Source organism: Culex quinquefasciatus, chromosome 1 (genome assembly GCF_015732765.1).
Source record: "Culex quinquefasciatus strain JHB chromosome 1, VPISU_Cqui_1.0_pri_paternal, whole genome shotgun sequence".
NCBI classification, from domain to species: Eukaryota; Metazoa; Arthropoda; class Insecta; order Diptera; family Culicidae; genus Culex; species Culex quinquefasciatus.
In genome coordinates this window covers 99,667,159-99,692,522 of record NC_051861.1, presented here as the reverse complement: position 1 = coordinate 99,692,522, position 25,364 = coordinate 99,667,159, and the positions used below count along the sequence as shown (strand labels likewise).

At 35.6% G+C, this 25,364-nt stretch overlaps 1 protein-coding gene across 12 annotated transcripts in view; it reads right to left on the bottom strand.

Moving 5' to 3' along the window:
- The window catches only part of LOC6049034 (uridine phosphorylase 1), a 43,664-nt gene that overhangs the window by 4,218 nt on the left and 14,082 nt on the right, over positions 1 to 25,364 (bottom strand). For 2 of the 12 annotated variants that reach the window (XM_038248196.1, XM_038248199.1), the window contains exons 2-3: positions 22,963 to 23,295; positions 4,807 to 4,930 (exon numbers count right to left, since the gene is read on the bottom strand). In XM_038248196.1, coding sequence (XP_038104124.1) covers positions 4,807 to 4,930; positions 22,963 to 23,012 — 174 coding nt within the window. In that variant the 5' untranslated portion in view covers positions 23,013 to 23,295. Of the gene's footprint in view, positions 1 to 4,806; positions 4,931 to 7,857; positions 8,035 to 8,199; positions 8,228 to 15,121; positions 15,321 to 22,962; positions 23,452 to 24,386; positions 24,493 to 25,364 lie in introns of those variants that run through there. The other 10 variants (XM_038248190.1, XM_038248192.1, XM_038248198.1 and 7 more) reach the window with 10 other exon arrangements.

Genomic DNA, 25,364 nt, shown 5'->3' with positions numbered 1-25,364 from the left:
GACAAAAACTGAGTGATTTTGAACGTGCGTGTAGACACCAAGGAATTTTTCACTCATTTTTGGGTTAATTCCGCTGAACTCATTTCTGAGTTGGTTTAGTTTGACGAAATCTAAATAAAAATAAGCAAGTAAGTTGAAATCCCGACTAATACACGACTAATCACAAATTTCAAAAATGATCTTGTACTGTTAACGCCAAGTTCAAGGTGCATCGCCTTTTTATTTTATTTTGACAAACGCTGCCATTCAATCGTCACGCCATCGCCATCGTTTGCGGCCCTAAAAATAAAGCCTCCGACTATTATCAGCCGTGAAAAAAAAACTTCTCTCGCCTGCCTCACACGAGATGATGCTCCCTCTCTGGTAATCTCACTCACGGGTTAATCACGTTCGACATTCGACATCGGGGAATAATGACGCTATGCTGTGCGTCCTATTGGCAGCCGGCCGAAACAAACAAACAAAACAACAACAGTTACGTCAATCGATGAAACTAATGTGTCGAAAGATTGTTATCAGCAAATCACGAGCAAAAAAAATCGCAACTTCAATAAAAGAAACTTGCCGATGTTTATCACGAATGATAACATGTCTTGCTCCCCAAAAAACGATAACACTATCATTTGACCTTCAAACGAAATTTGGCTGCACGCCCGGCTAAGGAAACACAATTTACCCATCAAATTGATAAACTCAATTTGACGTGCCTCCTGCGCTACCTTTCGGTGAATCACCTTGCGTCCCCATGAAGTGATGTAGCGGACAAAGAGCTGAGCGGACGGAAATTGATTTATGGCGCAAATGGCACAATTAGGGGTAATCCGATTTTGTAACACAATTTTCCCGACTTGAACCCGCACCCCGACGATCCGCAACACCGTCATTGTCACGTAACCGTAACTGAGGAGGGGTGTGGGTTAGAAGTCATTGATTACACACATCTTCGTTATCAATAAACGTGACATAACCCTTCTTTTCTACTTTCTTTTCCTTATGTTTGCTCTTGTGAAGCTGTCGTCTGGTAACGGCTACGACTTGCAAGTAATTCCGGGAATTACGGGTGACAGCACCCGACTACGGCTACGGTCGATGTAAAGCAAATGTCTGGTCCGCCCACTTGAGCTGATAAAACGGTTATGGGTTTCTTGGAATAATAGCAGTTTGCGAAAACTAAACAAAACACAAGGCTCGTGCATTCTGTTTTAAAATAGATTGATGACCGTTTCGTGGATCGGATTATTGAATTGAATGTGGATTTTTTTTTTTTCAAAAAATAAAGATAAATAAAATGTACTTTTTTCTGAAAAAAAATTACGGAATTATAATCATAAAATAAAAATTCAGCAAATTACAATTCCAACAAAAAAAAACAATGCTGGAACCATTACCCTATGGGTCCGCAGCGTCAGCGTTTTTGCAATCGATGCAAATTCGATCGCAGCAGGATTGTTATGGCGAGTCATCGAGTGAAATTTGTGATCTAATCAGCAGATGGAAAAAAACAGGAGTTTCAAATTCGGTGGAATTCAAAGCAGCGAGCTTGGGAACTTTGGTTGCCATGCAAAGTGTTGATATTACATAAAACGCACTAAAAAAACATTACATTTTATTAAACATTTTAGATCAGAGTATTTCTGGGCATTAAAAAACAAACCATTTATTTCAAACAGATCACAAATTTCAAAAGAATGAAACGAGCAATCAACTTAAAAGTTAAAAAATGTAAATCATGCAACGAATTGCAAAATGATGATTTTTTCAGCACAAGATTCATAGATTAATTCAAGGAGGCTCTGTCGAATCGGATGAATACCACGAGTGCTGAAAAAATCGAATTTTGCAAAGAGTTCCATACAACAGTTTTTTTTTTGCAATTCCGAAATTCATTATTGAAAAGAAATTGTCAACAGTGTCAAACGGTATTACTTTTCTTAGCAAGTGCTGAAAAGTTAAACTTTTCTTTACTCAATGATTGCCATAATGTTGTTTTAGCAATTCCGTCGTGAAACTACTTGCTTTTCCTGTCATTCTTGAGACACGAAATGGCCTACTTTTCTCTACCAAAATTAACAGAATGAAAGATTTATACATTTCAACACCAGTATTGAACTTTTCAGCACTAGTCTCGAAAAGTATTTTTTTTCAATATTTCTTTTTGTTTTGAACGATGATTTTTTTTAACACATGGATCTTGACATAAAGTACCATTCAAAAAGCGTTTTTGCAAAAACTGTTGTAAGCAACTCGTTGCAAAACTTGATTTTTTCAACACTTGTCGTATTTATCCAACTCGGTAAACGACTCATGCTGAAAAAATCATCTTTTTGCAACTTGTTGCATAAACTACTATTTTGCAATTCCGAAAAACGCTTTTTGAATGGAATTCTATGTCAAACGTAAATTCACCGTTCAAAACAAAGACATATTGAAAAATGTTGCTTTTTGATACTAGTGCTGAAAAGTTCAACTTTTCAGAGCTCATTTCAGTGCTGTAAAGTATAACTGTTCAGCACTGGTTTTTAAAGGTATTAATCTTTCATTCTGTTAATTTTTGTTTGAGAAAAGTAGGCCGTTTCGTCACTCGAGAGTGACAGAAAAGAAAAATGTTTCACGACGGAAGTGCAAAAAAATAAATAAAATGAAAAGTCACACACAAAAATATTTCCAAATGTTACATCATCTATGATGGAAAACTTTTGCTCGTCATTGAACATTTAAATTTAAATGCAATTTGATGTAAATTTACAACAAATTATACGTAAAAACATGATTTTACGGGTGATTCAACGGTTTACTTCGAATTTCAAATTTACATCAACTTAGTTTACACGTGATTATTTTTTTCCGTGTCGAGTAAATTCACATATTCCTTTCTGTGCATGAGCATTATTTTGAAAATCAAAAAAACTAAAAAACCTCCAAAATCAAATTTTAGGAAACCGGTTTTTTTGTTAAGTAAAATTTCAAATTTTATTTTCCTTAAAAACGGTTGTTTCGGGGAAAAATAGAATGTTTTACCACATTTTTTTATACTCATAACTCTCCGGCTTAAAACTTGCATATTTTAATCCCTTAAATATAAAAAAAACGAAAATCTAAAAATACCAATTTTGGGAATTAAAGTTTTCATGAGAAGTAAATAAAAATATAAGATAGTTTTTAAGAGCAGTATTTTTTCACCAAAACGGTGATACACTCAAACCCCGATGGTTTGACACCAACTGTTGTCAAACGAACGGGGTCACGTTTTAGTTTGACACCCTTTTTAAACGGAGTTCACACTCACTACCAAATGTTTGTTTTGATAGTGTGCGAGAGTGCCGTATAAAAGGTTACAGTTCGTCACTTTGACCAACCAACGGGGTACAAACTAAAAAAGTGTCAAACGAAAAAGTGACCAACCACCGGGGGTTGAATGTAATAGTCTTTAAAAAATTGTCTCTGGCCAGAGGGAAAGGCTCCCACCAATATATGTACCGTAAACCGGGGTGACTTTGATAGGATTTCAATTTGTTTTTAGAATATTTTCCAACAGGTAAGGTTTTTCTCAAGATTATTATTTTTAAAACATGTACTGGGGTAGGCCTCACAAAGTCCACGCAGTATTTTGGAAAAAAAGTTTTTTCAATAGTGTTTAGAAAAATAGTTACGTTAAAAATTCTTGGTTTGAATTCCGGGGTGACTTTGATAGTCATAGTTTTTCTTGTTAAAATCATATTTAAGATGTTCAAACTATATTTGTACGTTAAATGTACCATCACTAAAGTAGTTGATATAGTTTGTAAGAAAAAAAATCAATGTTTACATTAAGTTAACTAAGTTTATAAGCTTTTTAACAAAATATATATAAATTTTTGGTAAAATTGTTAAAAAGTCGGAATTTTGCCTGAAAGTTGTTAAAAATAGTTTTGTTTATAAAATTATCGATTTATATTGCATTTTAAACTGAATTCGAAGCACGAATCACAAGTTTTCACATTTTACATGATATTTGTTAAACTGAATTTGCCTATAAATTTGGAGATTTTTTTTTTAATTGTGTTTCAAAAACACATATAATTTATTATTTACAAACTTATTTAACCTTCTCCTAGTGGAAAATTGTCCAAAGAATCCGAAAATGCATTCCGTTTTCCGATTAAAAATCATGTTTATTGAGAAAATCGTGACACTTTGAGAAGTTTAAAATAATGACTTTCATCCACATTTTCTTAACTATAGTTAACTAACTTTATAAACTTTTCAAAAATTTATGAAAAGTTCTTCTTGAGGTACTTTGAACACTTCTCTACCACGGTCAGTATGTTTCTGAACCATTCCTTACGTATTTTAATTGTACTCTTCATTTTGCGGAAAAATCGCAAACCTATCAAAGTCACCCCGGCTATCAAAGTCACCCCGTTTTACGGTAGATAAGATAAGGTAAGGAGGGTATTTCCAGCTGTCAAAACAGTTAGCACGAAACCTACATTTTATATGGCGATTGTAAGAAAAGTGAAAATTTGACAATTTTTCGGGAAAATTTCATCATATTTTTTTTCTGTAAGGTTGTTAAGCATGACAACTGAACCGAAAAAACGCATTAAACTTGATTTATTGAAAAACAAAAAAAAAACATTTTGGTTTTAAAAGCGTATTTGGGTTCAGTTTGGCATGCTTAATAACCCTAAAGAAAAAATGTGGTGAAATTTGCCCGGAAAATGGTAAAATTTTCACTATTCTGAAAAATGCCATATACCAAATCTCGCCTTACCTTACTAATCTACATACATTGGGCTCCCACACAGTTTATAATTCTCAACTCACCTTAACATCGCCAAACATCTCCACCAGATCATGGCTGCCGCTGCCCAGTGCCAGATGGTACAGAATGTCCTGGTCCATGAGTTCGATGTTGGGGTTCCGAAGCCGAACTGATCCATCATTGTATCTGCAAAGCGAAAGAGAAAAAAAGAAAATGTACTTTGAATCATGGTATATTTAAACCCCAAAGTAAACTCTGGAAGCCATTTACTATATGACACAAAGTTAAATAAACAATGCAGAGCCCCAGTTTTCCAGCATCCGAGAGTGGGTTGTGCCAGTCCCAACCCAAAGAGTGGATTAGCCCTTGAATCAACAATTGCTCTAAGCCCCGCTCTCTCTGTCGCAAACATGCCAATTTTGGTAAATTTATTCACCCAGAACTCCGCGTTTCGGGGTGGGGTTCGACTGTTTGCCACTCGCATTCCAAGTCAAACCCCTTAAAAAAGTGAGATTTGGTTTACTTTAGACCTCTCAAATGACCTACCATTGCTTCGTTATGGCAGCAAAAAAACGAATTTTCCGATTTTGCGGTTTTCTCCCCTTTTTTGACAACAATAAATTAAACATTGAAATGGGAGTCGTTCTTCTTCTCTGCGGGATGTCACCCACAAAACCGGCAACCACCCACTGAGTATTAGTGACCGACTCCTACACCAGCAAGAAGGATATACCACACAAATTCAATTAACTTTGGAGCATTGTTACAGCTATAGCAGACCACAAGTTGATGAAATTTGCTGATGAGGGCAATGTAGGTAGGTAATGTATGCAACTTCGTTAGCATTATTGAGGATGGAATTGTGATGATTGAACATTGTGTAAAGATACACTCAACCCCCGGTGATTGGTCACTTTTTTGTTTGGCACTTTTTTAGTTTGTACCCCGTTGGTTGGTCAAATTCAAACTAAAAAGTGACAAGCTGTCACTTTTTACACGGCGCTCACGAACACTATCAAAACAAACGTTTGGTAGTGTGTGTGAACTCGCTCTAAAACTGTCTCCAACATCACTTTTCTCAAAAAACTTAAAACTGATTTTTGATGGTTTGCTCAGATTCTTTCTCTAAATTTAGTCGTACACACTTAGATCATAGACTAATAAAAGACTACACAGTTAGCTCTAACCCATGACCTTTTTATGACCCCTCGGCACGGCCGGTTCACTGTCACAAAACGACAGATCGAAATTTCATCAACTGGCAGCTCTTACTTTTACATGACATTTCGCGGAGTGTTATTGTTTTTGTTTTGATTTAAACAGAACCAGTTCCGGATGAAGACGGTGATTGCTAGAATGAACCATCGTCCGAAGGGGATCCCAAGTGAGATCCCGAGGGCTGTCGAATTTCTAGCGATTCACATTCTGCGCGTCTGCTGAACGGTGGAAGCGCCTATGCTTGAAGACCACTCTGGGATGCACTGGGATGATGATCCCGCCGGAGTGACCTTCGATGACCGGAATGTTGACCCGTCGAAGTCGACACTCTCACCGATGAACGTGTTGGCACGAATAATTTCCAGCGTGGAAATGCCAAACACGCACCTAGTGTCCCAAACTCCGGCCTTGAATAGAGTGTCGCAGGCAATCGGGACCACCGAGTTGACCGGATTTGAGATGATTCCAATCATCCGATGGTGAGGTCGTGGGCGATCTGTTGAACCGATTTATTTGCTGCCTGCTGCCTCGATTGCCAAACAAAACATAAACAAACAAGATGAGCGCGTAAATCAGCACAAAACGGAATCGAAAAAGCCAGCGCTGCCAGGTTGATCTGTCATACAAGGGGCGAGCCGATGCTTTTCAACGTAATACCCGCGGTTCACACTTTATGAGTCATACTTTTTGGAAAATTTCGTTTGGAGTGTTTAGTCTTTAAATAGTCTATGCTTAGATTTTTTACCGAATTCGGTAAAGTTTACCGAATTTTCAACTGCTGAACAGTTTGAAAAACTGAAAATGATCGAATTCGGCAAAAACTTACCGAAATTTGATAATGAAGTTCACCAAAGCATCAAAATTTCACATTTTTCGGAAAATCGTAATACTCATAAAAGACAGTCAAACAAAACGTGTTTGTTATTGTTTAGATTGCGTGCTCTATTTTTTGTTTAATCAAGGTCAAACATTTGAACGCGTTATTCTCGACACCTCAGAAAGTGACGTGCGAAAAGGTAGCACGAACACGTCGAAACATTATTCCACTCCAGAATCTTTCAGGAAGAAAAAATATTAGAGAAAAGATTGTTTGAGGATTTGCAAGATTTTAGTCAATCTGAACGAAAGTTTTAAATTTTCAATACAAATGGAAATATTAAATTTTGAGCTGTTCAAAGTTCACCCAACAAAAATAATGTTAAAGTTACACGTAAATTCAACCCTCCCTTCCACGAAGACCGGGACCAAATTCAATCGCACCACGCTGCGACATAACCTCAACCTCGCCGACCCAAACCGTTGAACGGGCGCGCGCGTGGGTGTCAACGTCAAATCCAGCAAGACAGAGGAGACAGACCGACCCTCGACACCTCCTGCCTCGGTCCTTCCTGGAAGTACACACCCCAGCAGGCAAGATAAGGAAGCCTCAACAAAAGTAAAAGTGTATATAGTACACATGAACAACTTTGTGTCCTTTTTTTGCTGACAGCGCGACCGCGCCGCGCCGGCTGGTCTGACCTGAACCCGGACCAACCAGCAACAAAACGATTAAAGTTACTTCCATCTACTTTGGGAGACGGTCCGACTTCGTCGTGGTGGTGCAATTATGACGCAACGATGACAGTTTTGACGTTTCTGATTGTTTGGAAATGTTGACAGTCGAAAAAGTGGGGTTGTACTGTAATGTAAACAAAGAGTTTGTCAGATTTTTTAGCTGTCAAACCTAATGATGTGATAAATGTGACAAAACAGCACAACGGTGACCAACTTAAGACGCCGTTCCGGAAACTTAGTCCGCGATTCTCTGTTACTTTTTATATCCGTCTTTTAAAGATTCGGAAATCTGTGCCACCAGTTCAATAAATGTTTTCATTAAAAGTTTTCCTCAACCTTACCTCGTGTCCGGATGGTAGACCGTGTCTTCCTCCTCGTCCGGCTTCCGGTGCTGGTTGCCGTTCTCGTGGGACCCATTCTGGGAATCGCTGGAACCACCGTTCTTGAACCCGTTGGAATCACTCATTTTGAGATCAGTCAGTCACTCTCTCCCTCTCACTTGTACAAAACCCTACACCCTTACCAAAAATCATGATTTTTTGAGTCCCAAATCCCACTTTTCATACGATTTTTTGAGTTCAGGTACTACAACCATAAAAATGGTTATATGGGTTGAACTGAAAAATTCGTATGAAAAGTGGGATTTGGAACTCAAAAAATCATGATTTTTGGTAAGGGTGTACTGACAGGTGTGAATTGTTTCTGAAAACCCTGATTTATGATTGACACTGATGAAAGGTGTGGCATGGCTTGCTTAGTTTGTGACTGCACCACTAGCGGCCCCGTTGATTTGTTCGGTAAACCGGTTCCAGTGCGCGGACTTTAATTAAGAATTCTCGGTGAAAAATGTATTTCAACATTATTTTGTTTAAAAAAATCTTGTCAATAAATTTGTTTGTTCCAAATAGTATAATTTGTATCAGACTTGGAATAACTTAACATTAATTTCAAATTTCAAAGGAAGCGAGTGGGATTTGATCCCAGAACCTTCTGCTTGTGAGACATAAGCCTCAAGAAATTTTAAATTTTATTATTTAAAGTAAAATATTTAAAGTTTCTTTGCCATTTTCGTCAAGAATCGCACAAATTGCCTCCATCACGTCAATGTCAATTCTCGGGCAAGTCGGTCAAATCGACCAAATAATCATACAAGAACCTGCACACAAAAAAAAGCAAACAAGAAAAAAAACGTGACGAAAGAATACAGTAGCTCTCAGTTGTACAGCAAATTGCCGCAAATCGACATTCCAGGGTGACCATCTCGAAAGAAGAAGAAGAAAAGGTGGGTAAGACCACGCCATCGCCGATAATAAGCCCTAATTAGAGATGGTCGGTCATTTCCCGTGCTGAAGTTGTACATTGGACCACGGACTGAAGGTGATGAACCTGGCGATAGTCATGACTTTTGGCAGTGAGGAAGAGAGTCGCTAATTTGCAGTTGCTTTCAGGGAATTTACTGTGAAAGTTAGCAAGTTGGATAGTATTTTTATAAAAAAAGCAAATTTCTTAGCTAAATTACAGAAAAAAAGTAGAAGTGATAACGAGCGAGGCCACAATAAGATGCATGAAATTGCACGATTCCGGTTGTCTCCAACCAGATGTTTTCTTCAATTTGATATTATTCAAAGCAGCTCCTTTTATCAGGACATTAAATCCAATTCGTCCATAGCGATGAATTTTAAAGGTGCTCATCAAATATGCATCATAAAATTCGGCTATATATCTACAAATAAAAATTTACTGCACAGTGAAAAAAAAAAATGTTTTTAATCCTTTTCATCCTGAATATTTTTTCAAAAAGAAAAAAAAAACCTTTCAAACACATCTAATCTAATCTAATCTAATCTAATCGAACACAAGCGCAGCCAGTCCGAAGAAAGCATCCTGGAAGAACTTTCTTGTCAGTATTAATAATTGCAGTACATCCGAGTTACCACGAAAATGTATAGCAAAATTTAAAGCGGCCAGGCCTACTGCGTTGCATTAACCGCAGAGACAGATTCTGTGAACGGATCACATTTCACAGAATTATCAGGGGAGGAAGGATGCGTGGACATACCGTACCAAACGCTCCGAATCAGTTAGGTGTGGTGTGTTAGTGTAAATTGGCAAATTATTTTATTTTCAGGGAGAAGTGGGAATCGGAAAATTTGAGTTTTATTTTTGTTTAGTGCGAAAAAACCTTTCAAACACATTGTATTATTTTTTTTATAACAGTGTACAACATTTCTGCAGATAAAAGTCACCGCGCCTCATCTGACTTGCAAATTGTGCTCCCTCTCTCCCTCGAAGAGAAGAAGCTGCCAGTTTCCAAAAAAGCAGCAGCAGTAAAATATGTTAAAATAGATCAGCAGCGAAAAAAAAAATAACTTTTTGTAAGTCAAATTTTGGGGCAGGATTCTGGAGATTGCCAAAATGTCACCTTAAGCAGTGCTGCCGTGGACTGCTGGACGAGTTGCACAAATTAACATTTTTGACTAGATCGAAAATTTCAAACTGCGTAGAAACAAAACAAAACGTGTCTAACCACAGGCGACTTGGATTCAAGGTTAGACAGCTGTTTTGTTTGGTAAAAGTTGTTTTTTAACCCTCGTAGAACGCAGTCGTGTTCAATCACTATCTGGCAAACAGGAAAGTAATTGGATATTTGGATATTTCGTGCCAAACAAAAATGTTGTGAATATCTTGAAAAAATGGGCTCCTTTTGCCAACTACATACAAAATGATGAAATTTCTAATTTAAAAACAAAAAATTGAATTGAATTTTAAAAAACAGTTTTATGCTTTTGCTAGTGTTAAAAAATTAAAAATTAGTAAAATCGACATTCTGGTTGTCATTATCCGAGGGATCATCGAGGAAGAGAAGCACCAGAAAATGTCTATAAAAGCCACGGGGATGCTACGGCTGTAATCTGCATACAATGTCACTGAAGCCTAAAAAGTACCAAAGTTTTGATGTCTAGTGTCAAAATTATGGGGAGTAACATGACGAAAAGGGCGCAAAATCGAAAGGACGAAAATCATATTTTTCTTTATTTTTGTTTTGTTATTGCGCAATTCTCACTAACTTGGCCTTCGCACTAAATTATTGCTATTGATCGCACTATTGCGACTTGTCAAACTGGCTTGGAAAATTTAAAATTTCCTCAAAAACGATCAAAGAAAGCCGAGGATTATCGCTTGTTTTTTAGCTGTCACTCGCAATTTTGAAGTGCGAATGTTCAGTTTGGTGGAAACTGCAACTGGAGATGTAAATAAACAACGAGTGGCTGCCTAGATTTTTGAATTTTTGCTGTCAAAAGTGCGAGAGAAAAGTGCGGGCAAAATCCAAGTTACAGTGCAAGGATCAATAGTTAAAATGAAATTAAATGTGTACCATTATCCGGAGCAAATCGGGACACATGGGGTGAATTGGGAAGTGATTTTAGCAATGTTTTTGCACAATATTTGGATATTTTTTATTGGTTTCAGTTAGAATAGACATAAAACAACAAAATTAGTTTCTAAATTTGAACTGTTATGTCAAAGAACAGTTGTTCATAGAAGGCTTTCAGGTCGAAAATTTATCAACACATGGACTCGCTCTTAAGGTTTCCCAATTACATGGTTGAGCTCACATATTAGTTTAACCGCATCAAATTGCAAAAAAAAAGGTGATCTGTAAGTTCATTGGCCAAATTAGAATTTGCGGAAGACATTTCAGAGGATTTTTAAAAGACCTGCTGGGAAGCTTTGCCTGAGACCTGATGCTAGATCTATATTGTTGTTAACGGCATTTTTGGTTTATTTTAATGAAAAGTATCATTCTGAGCAGCTACAGGATTTTTATCAAAAAAAAAAATAATAATATTTATTATATTTTGATTTGTAACCCTCTGAAATGTTAATCCCGAAACAGCGCCATCAAACATTTGATGGCGGCTTCAGCAAGCTACGTCAGTATCACGGGCCTGATGCAAGCCATGAAAACTGGATGAGATTTCTAAACAAAAAGTATCCAAGGGACCGTTGAGGAAGAGATTCTTCGAGCGAGAGAAAATATTGAAGAAGGAAGAGAAGCGAAGCATGGAGTTTGAAGAACCAGAGATCGACAACCAGAGATTTGACTGTATGATTTTCTTACTTTAAGTATTAAACTCAATACATGTTTCAAAAACATGACCATTAAATCTGAATTTGAGAAGATAACGTTTGATTTTATTCGTTATATATTTTCATGCAAAAAAAAGCTAAATTGCATTGCATTTCTTCAAGTTATTATGAAACATTCGTGAAATTTTTCGATCTTTTCGAAAACAATATTTTCATTTTTTTTATCAAACCTAACATTAAAAAAGGACGTAATAGTTAATGTTTGGCCCTTTTGAAATGTAAGTCTTGCTTTAAAAAAATATTGTTTTCAAAAAGTTCGAAAAATTTCACGAATGTTTCATATTTTAACATTTAAAATCGGACCATAAGTTGATGAGATATCGACATTAGAAAATGGTGGGTTGTTTGAGTGATTTTCCTGTTTTTAAATCTTTGCATGGCAATATCTCAGCAACTAACGCTCGTATCAAAAAAGCAAAATAAAGTGAATTTCCTCAGCTTTTCAAACATATTTTCTTCAAAAGTGGGCAAACATGGGCACATTTTAAAAAATGAATAAGTGCCACTATTTTTTAAAAAAGTTACCTAAAATTGGCTATAACTTGAAAACGGTGCACTTTTTCAAAATTTCACTAAAGTACTTTTTGATTGTAAATTCGATTTTTCATAGAAAAATGAAGTTGAAATTTTTTTACGACCAATGTTTCGATTTTTTGAAAAACTCACTATTGATTATAAAAAATCATAACTCGGTCAAAGATTTTTTGCACAGTCTGAAAATTTCTGAGAAATTGGTATTTGATGTCCTCTAAAACATATTAAAAAATAATAAAAAATAAAAATATTGTTTTTTTTTGCAATTCAAGTTTTAATGACAAAAACTGAAATAAAAATCACCATTTTTTTCGTGCATCATTTTTTTCAGTGTAGTCCTTAACCATTCCTACAACTTTGCCAAAGACACCAAATCGATCAAGAATTCCTTCAAAAGATGGAGATTTTTGAATTTTCATAAATCATTTTTGCATGGACAGCTGCCAAATTTGTATGGAAAATTATATGGGCAAACTAATGATACAAAATGGCTTCTTTGGGCATACCGAAGGCACCGAAAAAGTTTCAGCCGGATTAAAAAATACAAAATTAAAATCAATAAAAAAGACCTGATTCGTAAAAAGCAACTTTTTGCATTTTTCAATAAAAACTATTTTTTTAATTTCAAAATCATAGTAAAAGTGCTAAAAACTCATATTTTAGGCTTTTCCCCTCAAATACAAAAAAAGTAAATTAAAAATATGGTTTTGGAAATTTTACTTAAGTAACAACAAAAATCGGAAACTACCAAGCCCATTTTATATGACGAACGCCGACAATTTTATAGTGACTTGTGTGGAAAAACAAATGTGGCAAAATGTCTTCTGTTGACATTTGCTTGGAATTTTTTAAACCAAAAACACAAAAATTAAAAATCTTGAAAAAGTAGCTACATTATAGACAATTATTCAATGTAAAAACGACAAATTCTCATTCAATAAATAAATATTTTAGATTGTCGATTTATTTTTTACATAATCATGGAGTCATTGGATTTTTTGTCAAAAAGAAAAGGGAATTACTTTTAAGTGTAAACACTAGAATTAATGAACATATTCATTTATGCAAGGTTTTAGAACTTCCCTATTTGTGGTCCAAAATAATTTGCAATTTTTGGAAATTTAGAAGTAGCAATTTTAAAAAAAGTTCGAAACCATTTATAAACCATCGCCATTTCTCGTAACTTAACTTCAAAAAATATCGTAAGACCTTTGATTACAAGGAAATTTGTTGTTTATTACAAATCGGCAATAACCCAGAGAGGTAATTTCGAAATTCAGAACTTTTTGTAACTTTTCATGGATAGTTTTCGAATGAAAAAATATGTTCTACAACGCTTGCTGACAAGTACTCTAAATTTCCAAATAAATGACTTTTCGCACCATTTCTTCATGTTGAGTAACGAAAAGTGCCTGATGGTTTAAAACCAGTTTTAAACTTTTTTTAAAGACAAATATGCTTTTTGTAACAGATTTGTCTGCGATCGAGTCGTACACATTCTGTGACACTAGCAGTGCTGCTAGTTTGCTTGTACATGTAAATACAGAGGTGCCAGTTATATCAAATCAATTTAATTACATAATTTAGAACTTTTCAGTTAATATTTACTATTTTGCCATAAATGAACTGATTAAAATAAAAATTTACTTTTAAATTGGTATCATAACAAGCTACTTTCAAAAAGAAAATTGACAACGTTGAAACGTTGGCGTATACCAGTCCAAAATAACCTTATTTTTTTCTCAAAGATACCCACAACAACAACAACAAAACAACAACACCGTTGACGACTCATTTGTTGACTTGGCAACGTTATCACGAGCGCGCAAAATACCTACATTTGAAAAAAAAAACATGTGTTCGTTTGCTATGTGTCAGTGTGGTGGGGCACGATAGGTCGTGCACGCGAAGTTGACTTTTGCACCACCTCACTGACTGCTGCTGGTTCTTGTCGTCGTCGACGACGAGTTGGCACTTTTTGGGGGCTCGTCATTCCAAGACAGCCACACACATGCCCATGCTGGGTGGGAAAATGTGAACAAACACACCCCATTTATTGCGTTTTGTTTTAGAGGTTGAAGTTCGGCAAATGTTGTTGTTTATGGAATTACCAATTTGACAAATGATTTATTGATTTAAGGTAGTAGTAGTTTTTTTGGAAACTTGAAGCTTATTGTCTTTATTAAATCGATAAAGTCGTGGTGTCGATCTTGATTAAAACTGTTAAAACTGTTTATTTTTAAAACTTGTTGCACAACAGTTGCATCATGTTTGTTTTGTTGCACTAGAGTTGCACAATCTTGCGTTGCCATTTAAAAAGAATCGATCCAAATTATATTTTTTTTAACAAACAAATTGAATCATCACTTTGGTCTCATGCCCATAAGTCTACGTTTCCGATCTGTCACAAACCCCTCAGGACAAGCTTCAATGATTCACATTTTTCTGTGTCACTCATCTTTATCCTCTCTCTTTTTTGTCATCTGTTGTAGACGACTCTCTTCCTCTCTCTTTTGCAGATTACGATGTCAATGAGAAAATTTCACCAGAATGACACCGAAAAAAATGCCGTGCAAAACAAGACCGGCAAATGTTTGCACGTGTCACGACATACCGTCGTCGCTAGATTTTGTTGCATAATCGAGAAAGGATTTCAATCTGCATGATTATTGATTGCTCACGACACAGTGATGACGTTTTTAAAAAATGGCGTATTCAAAAAAGAAACAATTTATTAATTACACAAACTAAGCCGCAAGTAACCATGCCATCCAATCGACAGACCAGCTAACTAAACATGAAAACAAACTGCCACGCTCTCACATTTTTTTCTGTTTTTTTTTTTTAGTCTAGTCTAATTTTAGAACACCCTCTCACTTGAATTAGACTGTTCAATGTGATCAAAATTTTGCTATCAACCTTTGATTTAACCAGGAAACGAAAAAAAAACACTATTCACGTAACACAAAATTTTCGGAACAGAAAAATCTTCACCAAAATCGCAAACACTTTTTAAACAACTTTTCTTCAAATGTAAAAAAAAAAACCGACGATCGACACGAAACCGAACGCGACGCGACGACTTCCGTCCAACTCAGCGGTACGTGCAAGACTAGCGAGCAAACTTCTAGTCGGCACGTTGTTTTATTTATTTAGTTTTGAGAGTGAAGGAACGGACCGTCGGCCGGTGTGTGCGGCGGTAGTTGGTTTGGTCTCCGGCTAGCTAGATCTCTTTGCGACCCGATTGGTTGTGCTTTTAGGAGATTTTTTTGTAATTTAATAAAATATATTTGAAATTACACCCTTTTTAAGTGTTAGTCCTAAAATATGTAAGTTGAAATTTTGATAAAAAAATCAATCGATCATAAATTTCACGTTTTCTGTGATTTTTTCTTGATTTTTTCTGAGTTTCTGAAACAAATTTATGGGGATATTTCTAAACATTTGGAAAAAAAATTAGACGTCACGGGCACTTTTTAAATAACTATCCAAAAATTGGAATATGTTCCCAAAATCAAACATTTTGTAGATTTATCTCGAAAATGGTGCATTTAACATAATTTTTAAGAAGTTATTTTCAATTCCGAATCAAATAAAAAAAAAGAAAATCGACAATGTTTTCATAAAAATGGCAACACTGCCAAATATTTATGCCAATTGACGCGAAAAAAATGGGAATAAAAAAAAACAAAGCAAATAAAAAAACCTATTTTTAGTTTTCTAAAAAAACATTTAAGTGACATTTGTTTCAGAAAACATACAAAATTGAATCAAAATATTTGGCAAAAAATAACATTTATTTTTAACCATATCAAATGTCAGGAGTAATTTTAAAATTATGAAAATATTTTTATTTGACATTTGATACTTCAACTTTGTGACATAAAAAATCTTAGTTATCGTTACCTGAAAATTCAACACTATTTTGGTGATGTATAAAAAACCTTGTTTTTATTTTGGAGGCTGTATCTCAGCGGCTATTTTCAATATCTTTTTACCAAATTATGTGAAATTTTCTGAATGTTTTGAAAAAAAAAACATATTTTTCAAGATGATCAAGCTTGGTCATAACATTTACAGGTTGAAAAATTCACGTTGTCATATTTCTAGTGGATCTAACTTGAAAGGGGACTGTAAGCTGTGAGATTTTCCAAGTTTAATGGGCCTCTTTAAATAAAACTCTAGAAATAGAACCTCGATCAACAAGATTTAACAATGAAAACGATAATATTAAAAAAAGCAAATTTAAAGAATAATAAATTATTCAAATATCTTATGTTACAAAATCTTAACATGTTTTTACCGACATGATCAAAAGCATAAAAAATTAAAATGGATTTCAATACAAAAGACAATGATCATAATTTTCTAATTTTCGTGAATCAATATTGGTTTGGCGAGTTTCTTTCTCAAAGCTAAATTTTTCATTTTGGTATTATCCACCTAATGTATTTGAATAACAACTCGCAGCTAATGACAAAATGGTAATAAAACAAACCTTTTTATTATAATAAGGAAATGAATTTCAGCAAAAAGTAGGAATTTTTGTACATTTCGATTTTCCACCCGTCCCGTCTCGTTTCTTCTCATAATGTTGACATTGGTCACCAAAATTGTGATGCATCGGTGACATTCCTCGTCCAAAAGTAAGATTTTTCAAATATTTTTTCTGCTATTTTTTTAAAGATTGAATACAATTTTATTATTTTTTGTGAATCTTTTTGTAACATCTTAGGCTCACAAAAAAAATTTAACGAAAAAAAATCGTGGGCTCACCTTTAAATTTGACATTTAAACTTGAAAATTAAAAAAATCTCATAAATTTGGCGTGTTTTTTTCTTTCAGTGTATTTTTGTCGGAAAGCCCGTCAAATTTCCAACAAGTTTGTCTTTGACCACTTTTTCATACGTTGCAACGGCTTCGAAATACAGCAATATTTATATTCCATATTAGAAAAACATTGAAAACACTTACGCCTTTCTCAAATGTCATTTTCGAGTGAATCTGGTTCCATATACACTCAACCCCCGGTGGTTGGTCATTTTTTCGTTTGACACTTTTTTAGTTTGTACCCCGTTGGTTGGTCAAAGTCAAACTAAAAAGTGACCAACTGTCACTTTTTACACGGCGCTCACGCACACTATCAAAACAAACGTTTGGTAGTGTGTGTGAACTCCGTGTAAAAGGGGTGTCAAACTAAAAAGTGACCCCGTTCGTTTGACAACAGTTGGTGTCAAACCATCGGTTTTTGGGTGTACATAAAAATTGCTTTTATAAGCGTAGGATAACATGTCTACAAAGTTTCATTGAAATCGGAGAGGGTCGAGAAAAATGTACCTGAAAATTTCCTGTTTTGTGCTGAAATTGCTCCATATCAAATCGTTATCTGAATTCTCAAAGCAATATTTTATGAAAATATAACCCTTTTAAAAAATAATCATCAAATTGCCCATGACAGAAGTTCTTTGAAATTCATAAAAGCAAATATTGAAATTCTGATTCTCCGCAACTGGCCATGTTTGAACGAATTTAAAAACCTAGGAAAAACTCACAAGAAATATCTTTAAGGAGAAATGAAATCGTTTTTTTTTTTTTAGATCCGATATTTGGTATGCTTCTTAAATTTAACGACCAAATCAAAAATGATTCAATAATAAATAAATATGTGAACAAAAACCCAATTGAGAAATCGGAAAAAATAAAAATAAATCAGACCGCTAAGTGCTTATTCAAAAACGACGCTTTGACGAAACATCAGCCGATGCTGACGAAGCTACGGCTACGTCAACAGAAACAAAAACACGATCCCTGCAAACTAAACCCAAATAAACGAGCCTGCAAGTGGAGAAGAGCGGCGAAGAAACAGAAAGAAATGAGTAGTCATAACATAACAAACCACGCGGTTTTCAAATTTCTTTTATTTTGCTTCAAATCCTGCTACTCACGCCGAGAATGAAACGCGTGAGAAACTGAAGTTAGGCAAAGCAGAAAACATCGTAAAATTCTATGCTGGCGACGAAATTAGTTCGAACATTTTCCGCAAGGTAGCGCACAAGTCAAATAACATTCGAATTTGTTGCGTCCGTTTCGATTTGTCGCACAGACGTTTCACAAGCGCTACAGATAATGTTGCAGAGTAGAATGTTGAGTTGAAACGTGCAAATTTAAGAAAATTGATGTTATTCGTGTTTACCTCAATTGCAAACATAAATAAATACAATAAAATACTTCAAAAGTGGGACGTTCTTCGCCGAAATGCAATCAACGTTAAGCCGTTATAATCTTTTTTCCCACGTCAAAAGGTCTTCCGATACTTTAACATTCCACCTTGCACTATCCTGGACTGGTCCGTACCCAGGTATTTTGCATCCGACTGAGTTGGAAATGTTTACACATCCCCTCGAGAAACCGCTTTTCCTACTTCTACCCGGAGTTATTTTTAAACTCCGACGGACTCCCGCCTCAATCGGCGCAAAATCAATAAACGTCAAAAGCTTTGGCTTTGGAAAAGCATCAAACCGAGGATAAATCACGTATTAGCACCCCCAGGGCCAGGGTGTTACCTGATAGGAAGAGGGACTGCAGAAGAAGTACTTCCGGTAAACGAAACCCACCTGGGACGATATTGCCTGTCTAATCCAGAAACAGCTCACAGTAGGACATCGGTGGAGCGACACGTTCCAATCGGTGTTGAGGTGAAACAGTCCCCGTCCAACCAAACGGATCTCCGCTGTGTAGCAGTAGCGAATATGGGACTACCAGAGAAGAACTGCGTGTGACATGTCGGCAGGTTTGCGACGAACGCAATCAATTGGATAATTCCGCCTCCGTGTCAATTATTAATCGCACTCCTGAATGGTTTCGTTTTTGTATGGAGATCCCGCCGGCTGTGGGAGATTCTGTCGAACTCGTCTCAGAAAAAGGAAATTGAAACGGTTGATTGAGCCGTAATCGAGGGCGAATCATCATCATCATTCACACCCCGTCGGAGGATGATTGACAAATTGGGGGTCATGTTTGGAGATGTGTTTGTCTCTAATAAAGGTGTTTACAGTGGGGAAATATTCCGAATTGACTTATTTCCTTACCTTGTTGCACCATGTTAAGGTTGTTGAGGGTAAGTTGAAGTTTAGTTTGTCTATCGTACCCCCGGTGGTTGGTCACTTTTTCGTTTGACACTTTTTTAGTTTGTACCCCGTTGGTTGGTCAAAATCAAACTAAAAAGTGACGAACTGTCACTTTTTACACGGCGCTCACGCACACTATCAAAACAAACGTTTAGTAGTGTGTGTGAACTCCGTGTAAGAAGGGTGTCAAACTAAAAAGTGACCCCGTTCGTTTGACAACAGTTGGTGTCAAACCAACGGGGTTTGAGTGTATAACATAAAACCTATTATAACATATAAACAACATATAACATATAACAACATATAACATTAAACCTATTAATTAGCTCTTGCTTGTTGGTTGCGATGAATGCCCAAATAAAACTATTAAGCAATCAAGATGCTACAATAAAACCTCAATAAAACTTGGTGGTGGCTAGTTGGTTTAAAAATGTTACTTGGGTGTTCGTCTACTTTAATTTTCGATCGCGTTTTCAGTTTACACCAGAACAATCTTGAAATTATTTATGCGGATTTGTGATTCCTCTTGTTCCATCATGAGGTTTTACACCGTCTCGAGGAGGTTAGAAAGGAGTGCAATGTTTACATGGACTTAGCACAGTTCAATGTCGATTTTATTCGGGGAAATTCGTTGACAATTGACGAAGACCATGTAAACAGTGCACATGAGCTGTCAAATGACGTCACGGCGTAGAACCTAATTCCCTTGGATAAAGAGTATGTTCATGAAACTGTGCTATGTTGAAAATAAACAGCTGCCAAATCCACAAAAAAAACATCCAGATAATGTTTATAACTTCTGTTGACTTAGCAAATCGATGCCCTCTGTGAACTAGAGAGGAATCTCAGCAAGCTTAGAACAAAAGCATCGGAATGTCAATCTTGTCGTCATAATGATTTTTTTTATGGGGAAGTAGGTTTAAACCTCTAACACTAACAAAACTGTGGGGGAAACAAACCACCACTCCGCTTTTAGGGTGTTATAAATTTTTCGTTGGAAAACCTTATCGAGAAATTAAAAAGGGAGATGTGAGCCGGTAACATGGTGTTAAACTTTCGCCACTGGCATGGTAAACTTCACAGAAGCTTGACAGAAAGTTTAAATCCATGTTGCACTTTTTATTTCTCGATTAGGTTTTGGTTTAACATTGTGACGTCACGAATGAACAGTGCATTATACACGCAAACAAATACAGAAACCAAATTTAACATTCAAAGCCCGTAAACAGTTCATGCGGAATAGGGTCCTGAAGCCCTATGTATATTTTATTGTACAACGATTAAAAACAAGCTTAAAAACCATTTCTGATTACTTTTTATTTATTTTAGTGCAAAAAAAGAATTGGCAAGACAACATTTTTCAGACCTTTTCTGTCAAGAAAGGCCGCGGGGTTAATTTTTCAAAATTGATTTGAAAATCCATTTTAAACTCTTTGTTGTCGTACAAAGAGTCATTGTACACTCAACCCCCGGTGGTTGGTCACTTTTTCGTTTGACATTTTTTTAGTTTGTACCCCGTTGGTTGGTCAAAGTCAAACTAAAAAGTGACGAACTGTCACTTTTTACACGGCGCTTACGCACACTATCAAAACAAACGTTTAGTAGTGTGTGTGAACTCCGTGTAAGAAGAGTGTCAAACTAAAAAGTGACCCCGTTCGTTTGACAACAGTTGGTGTCAAACCAACGGGGTTTGAGTGTACTCAGAAAAATAAGCTTTATCGCTGTAAACAATAATATCCGCAATCTAAGTTTAGTTTTAGGGCCTAATTTTTAACTTAAAAACATAAAATCTAACACCATTTTGTTAGGCATGACAGCTGTCAAAAGTCAACCCTTAAAGGTTAAGTCCCAAGATTTGCTCTTTTATACAGTACTTGATCGGTAACTGGGCTGTACTTTAACATGAAACTCGAAAGCTGGGCTGACGAATCTCAAAATAGCAATTAAAATATAAACTCATAACTCATAATTTCAAACGCGGTCATGGTTGCCGGATCGGAAATGCCAAATTTTTCAAGTGGCAGTCAGATTAAAGATTTATCATCAACTTAATATTTATTGCAATAAAAATTTGAATTCTACTTTTTGAAGTAAAAATTAAAAAAAAATGGATTCTACAAACTTTTTAGCAAAATCATATCCCGCCTCCCTAAACCTATTCATTATTGGAAGATTTTTGTCTGCCAAATTTTTTCAGATTTTTTTCGGTACTTGACCAGAAGTTTTTCAATTTCGACCTTCAAACTTGTAGACTCGTTGGAAAAATCTTACATTTACTTAACTAATTATCCATTTTATGCATAAATTTTGAACAACTTATCGACTCTTCAAACAGTTTAAAACTCAATCTAATGGACAATAAAAAACATTCAAGCCTAAATTTTAAAAATATAGCATTTTTTTAAATACAGTTTATTTTGCTTTTGACATTTCAAGCAATACAATGTAAATGGGCTAAAACAAAGTGTAAACAAACAGTCTGTCCTGCTTACGTCAGTGGATGTTTACATTAGGAACAAGCGGGACGGACTCTACATTGTTTTGCTTAATTTTTTTTTTGCGAATTACCAAAATTTCTCACAGACTTCTGCTAAATTATTTAGTTGAAAAAGGTTGAAGAAAAAGAAAACGAACAAAAAAGTTCAAAAAAAATCATGACGCAAATAGCATCAGACGCTACGCAATTCCGTAATCAGCTTCTAATCAGAGAAGAGCAGTGCTAGAACTCTCATTGAAAAAAAAATAACAAACAAACAAACAAAACATCGGAGGCAACATTATCACTTTAATTACAAACACATGACCAATGGCCACTCTACTGCCACTGACATCAAGGTTTTGATAGAACAAAATTTTGATGGGGAACGCATCAATTTTACGCTAAAGCTTTGATAGGCGAGGTTATCATTTGTACAATTTGATTGAAACATTTCAATAGTTTTTTGTGTTTCATGATTTTCTAGCGATTTTTTTTATTGAATCGCGCACCACAGACAAACAGATTTAAATAATTTGTAAATCCTGTAAAATATGTAGATGAGTTGTGGTGAGTTCAAAACTGCCGAGGTGAGTTTTCGTTTCTCAAATTGATCGATTTAATTCCAGAGACCTTCGTGTCCGTAATCATATGCTCTAAATTAATTATGCATTGCCCCATTCAATTTCAACAGGTCCTTATTTTATTGTCTTCTTTTCCTACAAAGAGGAAAAGGATAACGACGAGACAAAAAAAAAAACAAAAAAACACGTAATTCATGCAAAACAATGAACCCGGTTGAAGCTCTTTGTGCCTGACTAATTCAACCTTTACTCGCTTTGTTTGTGTTAAAGCAAATTGTATGGCGATGGAGAGGGTAGCGAAAAATAAACGTTTCCTTTTGAGATTTGACCTTTTGAATATTTCATGTCAGCGCGAACGGAAGAATGGCGAAAAATGAGTGGAAACTCAAATTTGAGCTTACTGCTGATACATTAAAATTCAATTTGGGGTAACCTAAATTTCCAGAGAAATTAATTAAACTTAGTTTCGAAAAAAAACCCCGCACAACTCCAAAGTCCAATCAGTAAAACATAACCAAAAAAATACAAGAAAATAAGAAGAAACCTCCCGTCGCAGAAAATCCCATTACTTACTCGTCACGTTCCTCCTCCGACAGTGATGGATGGTAGTTCCAGGCCGACATGGTTCACGAGTGTAGGTTCCTTTTTCTTCCGCTGGGGTCCTTTCGGTCGAAGATTTCCACTTGTTCTTCCTTGGCTTGTTTTTTTCTGTTCACTACCAACACTTATTCAGTCAATTACACGTGCAAAACTTGGGAGCTACCCTTCACAAAGCTTCCGGAAGAAATTGAGTTCGATTGAATCGAGAGCGAAATCACACACTTCAAGAGGTTCTCCTAGGGAAACTTGTTCAATTTATGCTGTAGCACTAGTCAAACTCACTTTTCCGGTATTGATTCGCTGGAACTACTCAATTTAATTGTTGAATCATGAAATCAAAGCTCTGAAGAAAATTAATTAATTTGCAGTCTGCTTTCGATGATTGTTACACAAAGTTGCATCAACAATCCAACAAAAAAATAGCTCGGAAAATAGCGATGATTCTTGCAGAGTTTCCAGTTCCTACAAGTTTATTCACAGACAACAGACGTGAATCATTGAATTTATTTAAAAAAAACAATAATTAATAATAACTATAGCCATCTAGTTATTAATGCTTCAATTTCAAGCATCTGTCAAAAGCGTGTAAACAAGCTGTGGTGAATTTAAAACTGCTGTGGTGAGTTTCTGATCACTCAAATAGACCGTTAAATTCTGATTGGAAATCTATAAAGACAAAAAGTCGACTGGAAAAAAGGTCGAAACAAGAAAACAATTTTTCCAACAAATTAATATTTAAATTCAGACTGACTTTTTCACATAAAACTTTTTGTGGAACTTCCCATGTTTGGAAGGATGTATAGAGAGTTGGCTCTTTGTCGTCTGAACGATTCCAAAAGTTATTTAACGAAAATTCTCAAATTCAGTTTTGAAAACTATAAAAAATCTCTCTTTAGATGCTCCAAAGACCGTGTTGCCAGAGCTTCAAAGATCTCCACCAAAAACTGCGAAAATACTACTATTTTCAACCAAAAAGCAACCCCCCAAAAACTCCCCCGTGTGACAATTGAATCAATGCCGGACGGGCACGATTCGACTTCCGTCACGTGCGGCCAGTTTCCTTTCCCGGTTTGTCCTGACGTTCTTTTTCCCATTTCACGCGAAAAACACAGCTTTTGTCACTTATTTGATCTAGCGCGCCGCCAGGGGTAGTAAAAGTTAGTCGCACTGGATAAACTTTGCCCGCGCCCAAAACGAGCAATATCGAGAAATTAAAAGTGCAACATGGAGTTAAACTTTCTGCCAAGCTGCAGTGAAGTTTACCATGACAGCTGCGAAAGTTTCACTCCATGTTACCGGCTCACATCTCTCTTTGTAATTTCTCGATACGAGCCTGGACTGACAAAAGAAGAGTCAGATGTGGATTTGCGGAGTAGCTCCCCCGAGGAGGGACGTACTCTGATCTGAACGGTTCAGCGCGAGTCGTGACGTTAAAATCCGTAATCTGGATTGCAACGAGGACTGTCACACCGGAATGCTCGATGAGGATTTTAATGAAAATGTCTGGAATGGAAAACAGCGAGAAATAGAGATGGTTAGTGGAAATGATACATGTGATAATGTTGACTAATACGAGTAATATGTCCTAAGATTAAAAAAAATCAAAGTTATACCTGGACAAAAAATCAGCCATCTTTTTTATTATTATTTTTTACTTTTTAGGTTACTCCTCTATTAACTTCTACAAAATGAAAAAAGTGACGAACGGGGTGAAAAATTTCAAAATCAATGTTTTAAAGAAAATTAAAATTTATTTTAAAAAATAAACGTACTATTTTTTCTGAAAAGTCATAATAATAACCTATAACTTTGCTCAAGATACCAAATCAATCAGAATGTCGCTTCAAATGCCGAAGTTAATTTCACGTTAAAAAAATGATTGCAAAAATTAGCGAAAAGCTAGACGTTGCAAAACCATTGCCTAATTTGAGAACATCAATCAGAATCGATCCTTAGTAAAATTCGAGATGATAAAACCAAATCGTCCCATAAAACCTGAAAAATGATATGAATTTTAGGTTGGAAAAACAGTTAAACTCGTTAATTCCTTGGTAAGAATTAAAATATGCCTAAAATGCTTATTTTAAGTAGAAAACTGATGGTACTTTTCAGTTTAGAGTTAACAAAAGTTAAAAATTTAGAACACAAGCATAGCATTCGGTTTTTTTTTATAAATGTCCAATAAACCATTTTTTTTTTTTTTGCTTTTGGGCTATTTTGCAATGTTTTTTATGTCGATTTTTTTTTTGAAAACTAAAAATAGCAAAACAAATGGGTAGGTATAAAATGCATTTTTAGTCACATTTTTATTCAAATGTTAAAACCTTGCCCTGTAATTCAAATTTGTTTTAATTTTTTGTTTGAATTATAATCTA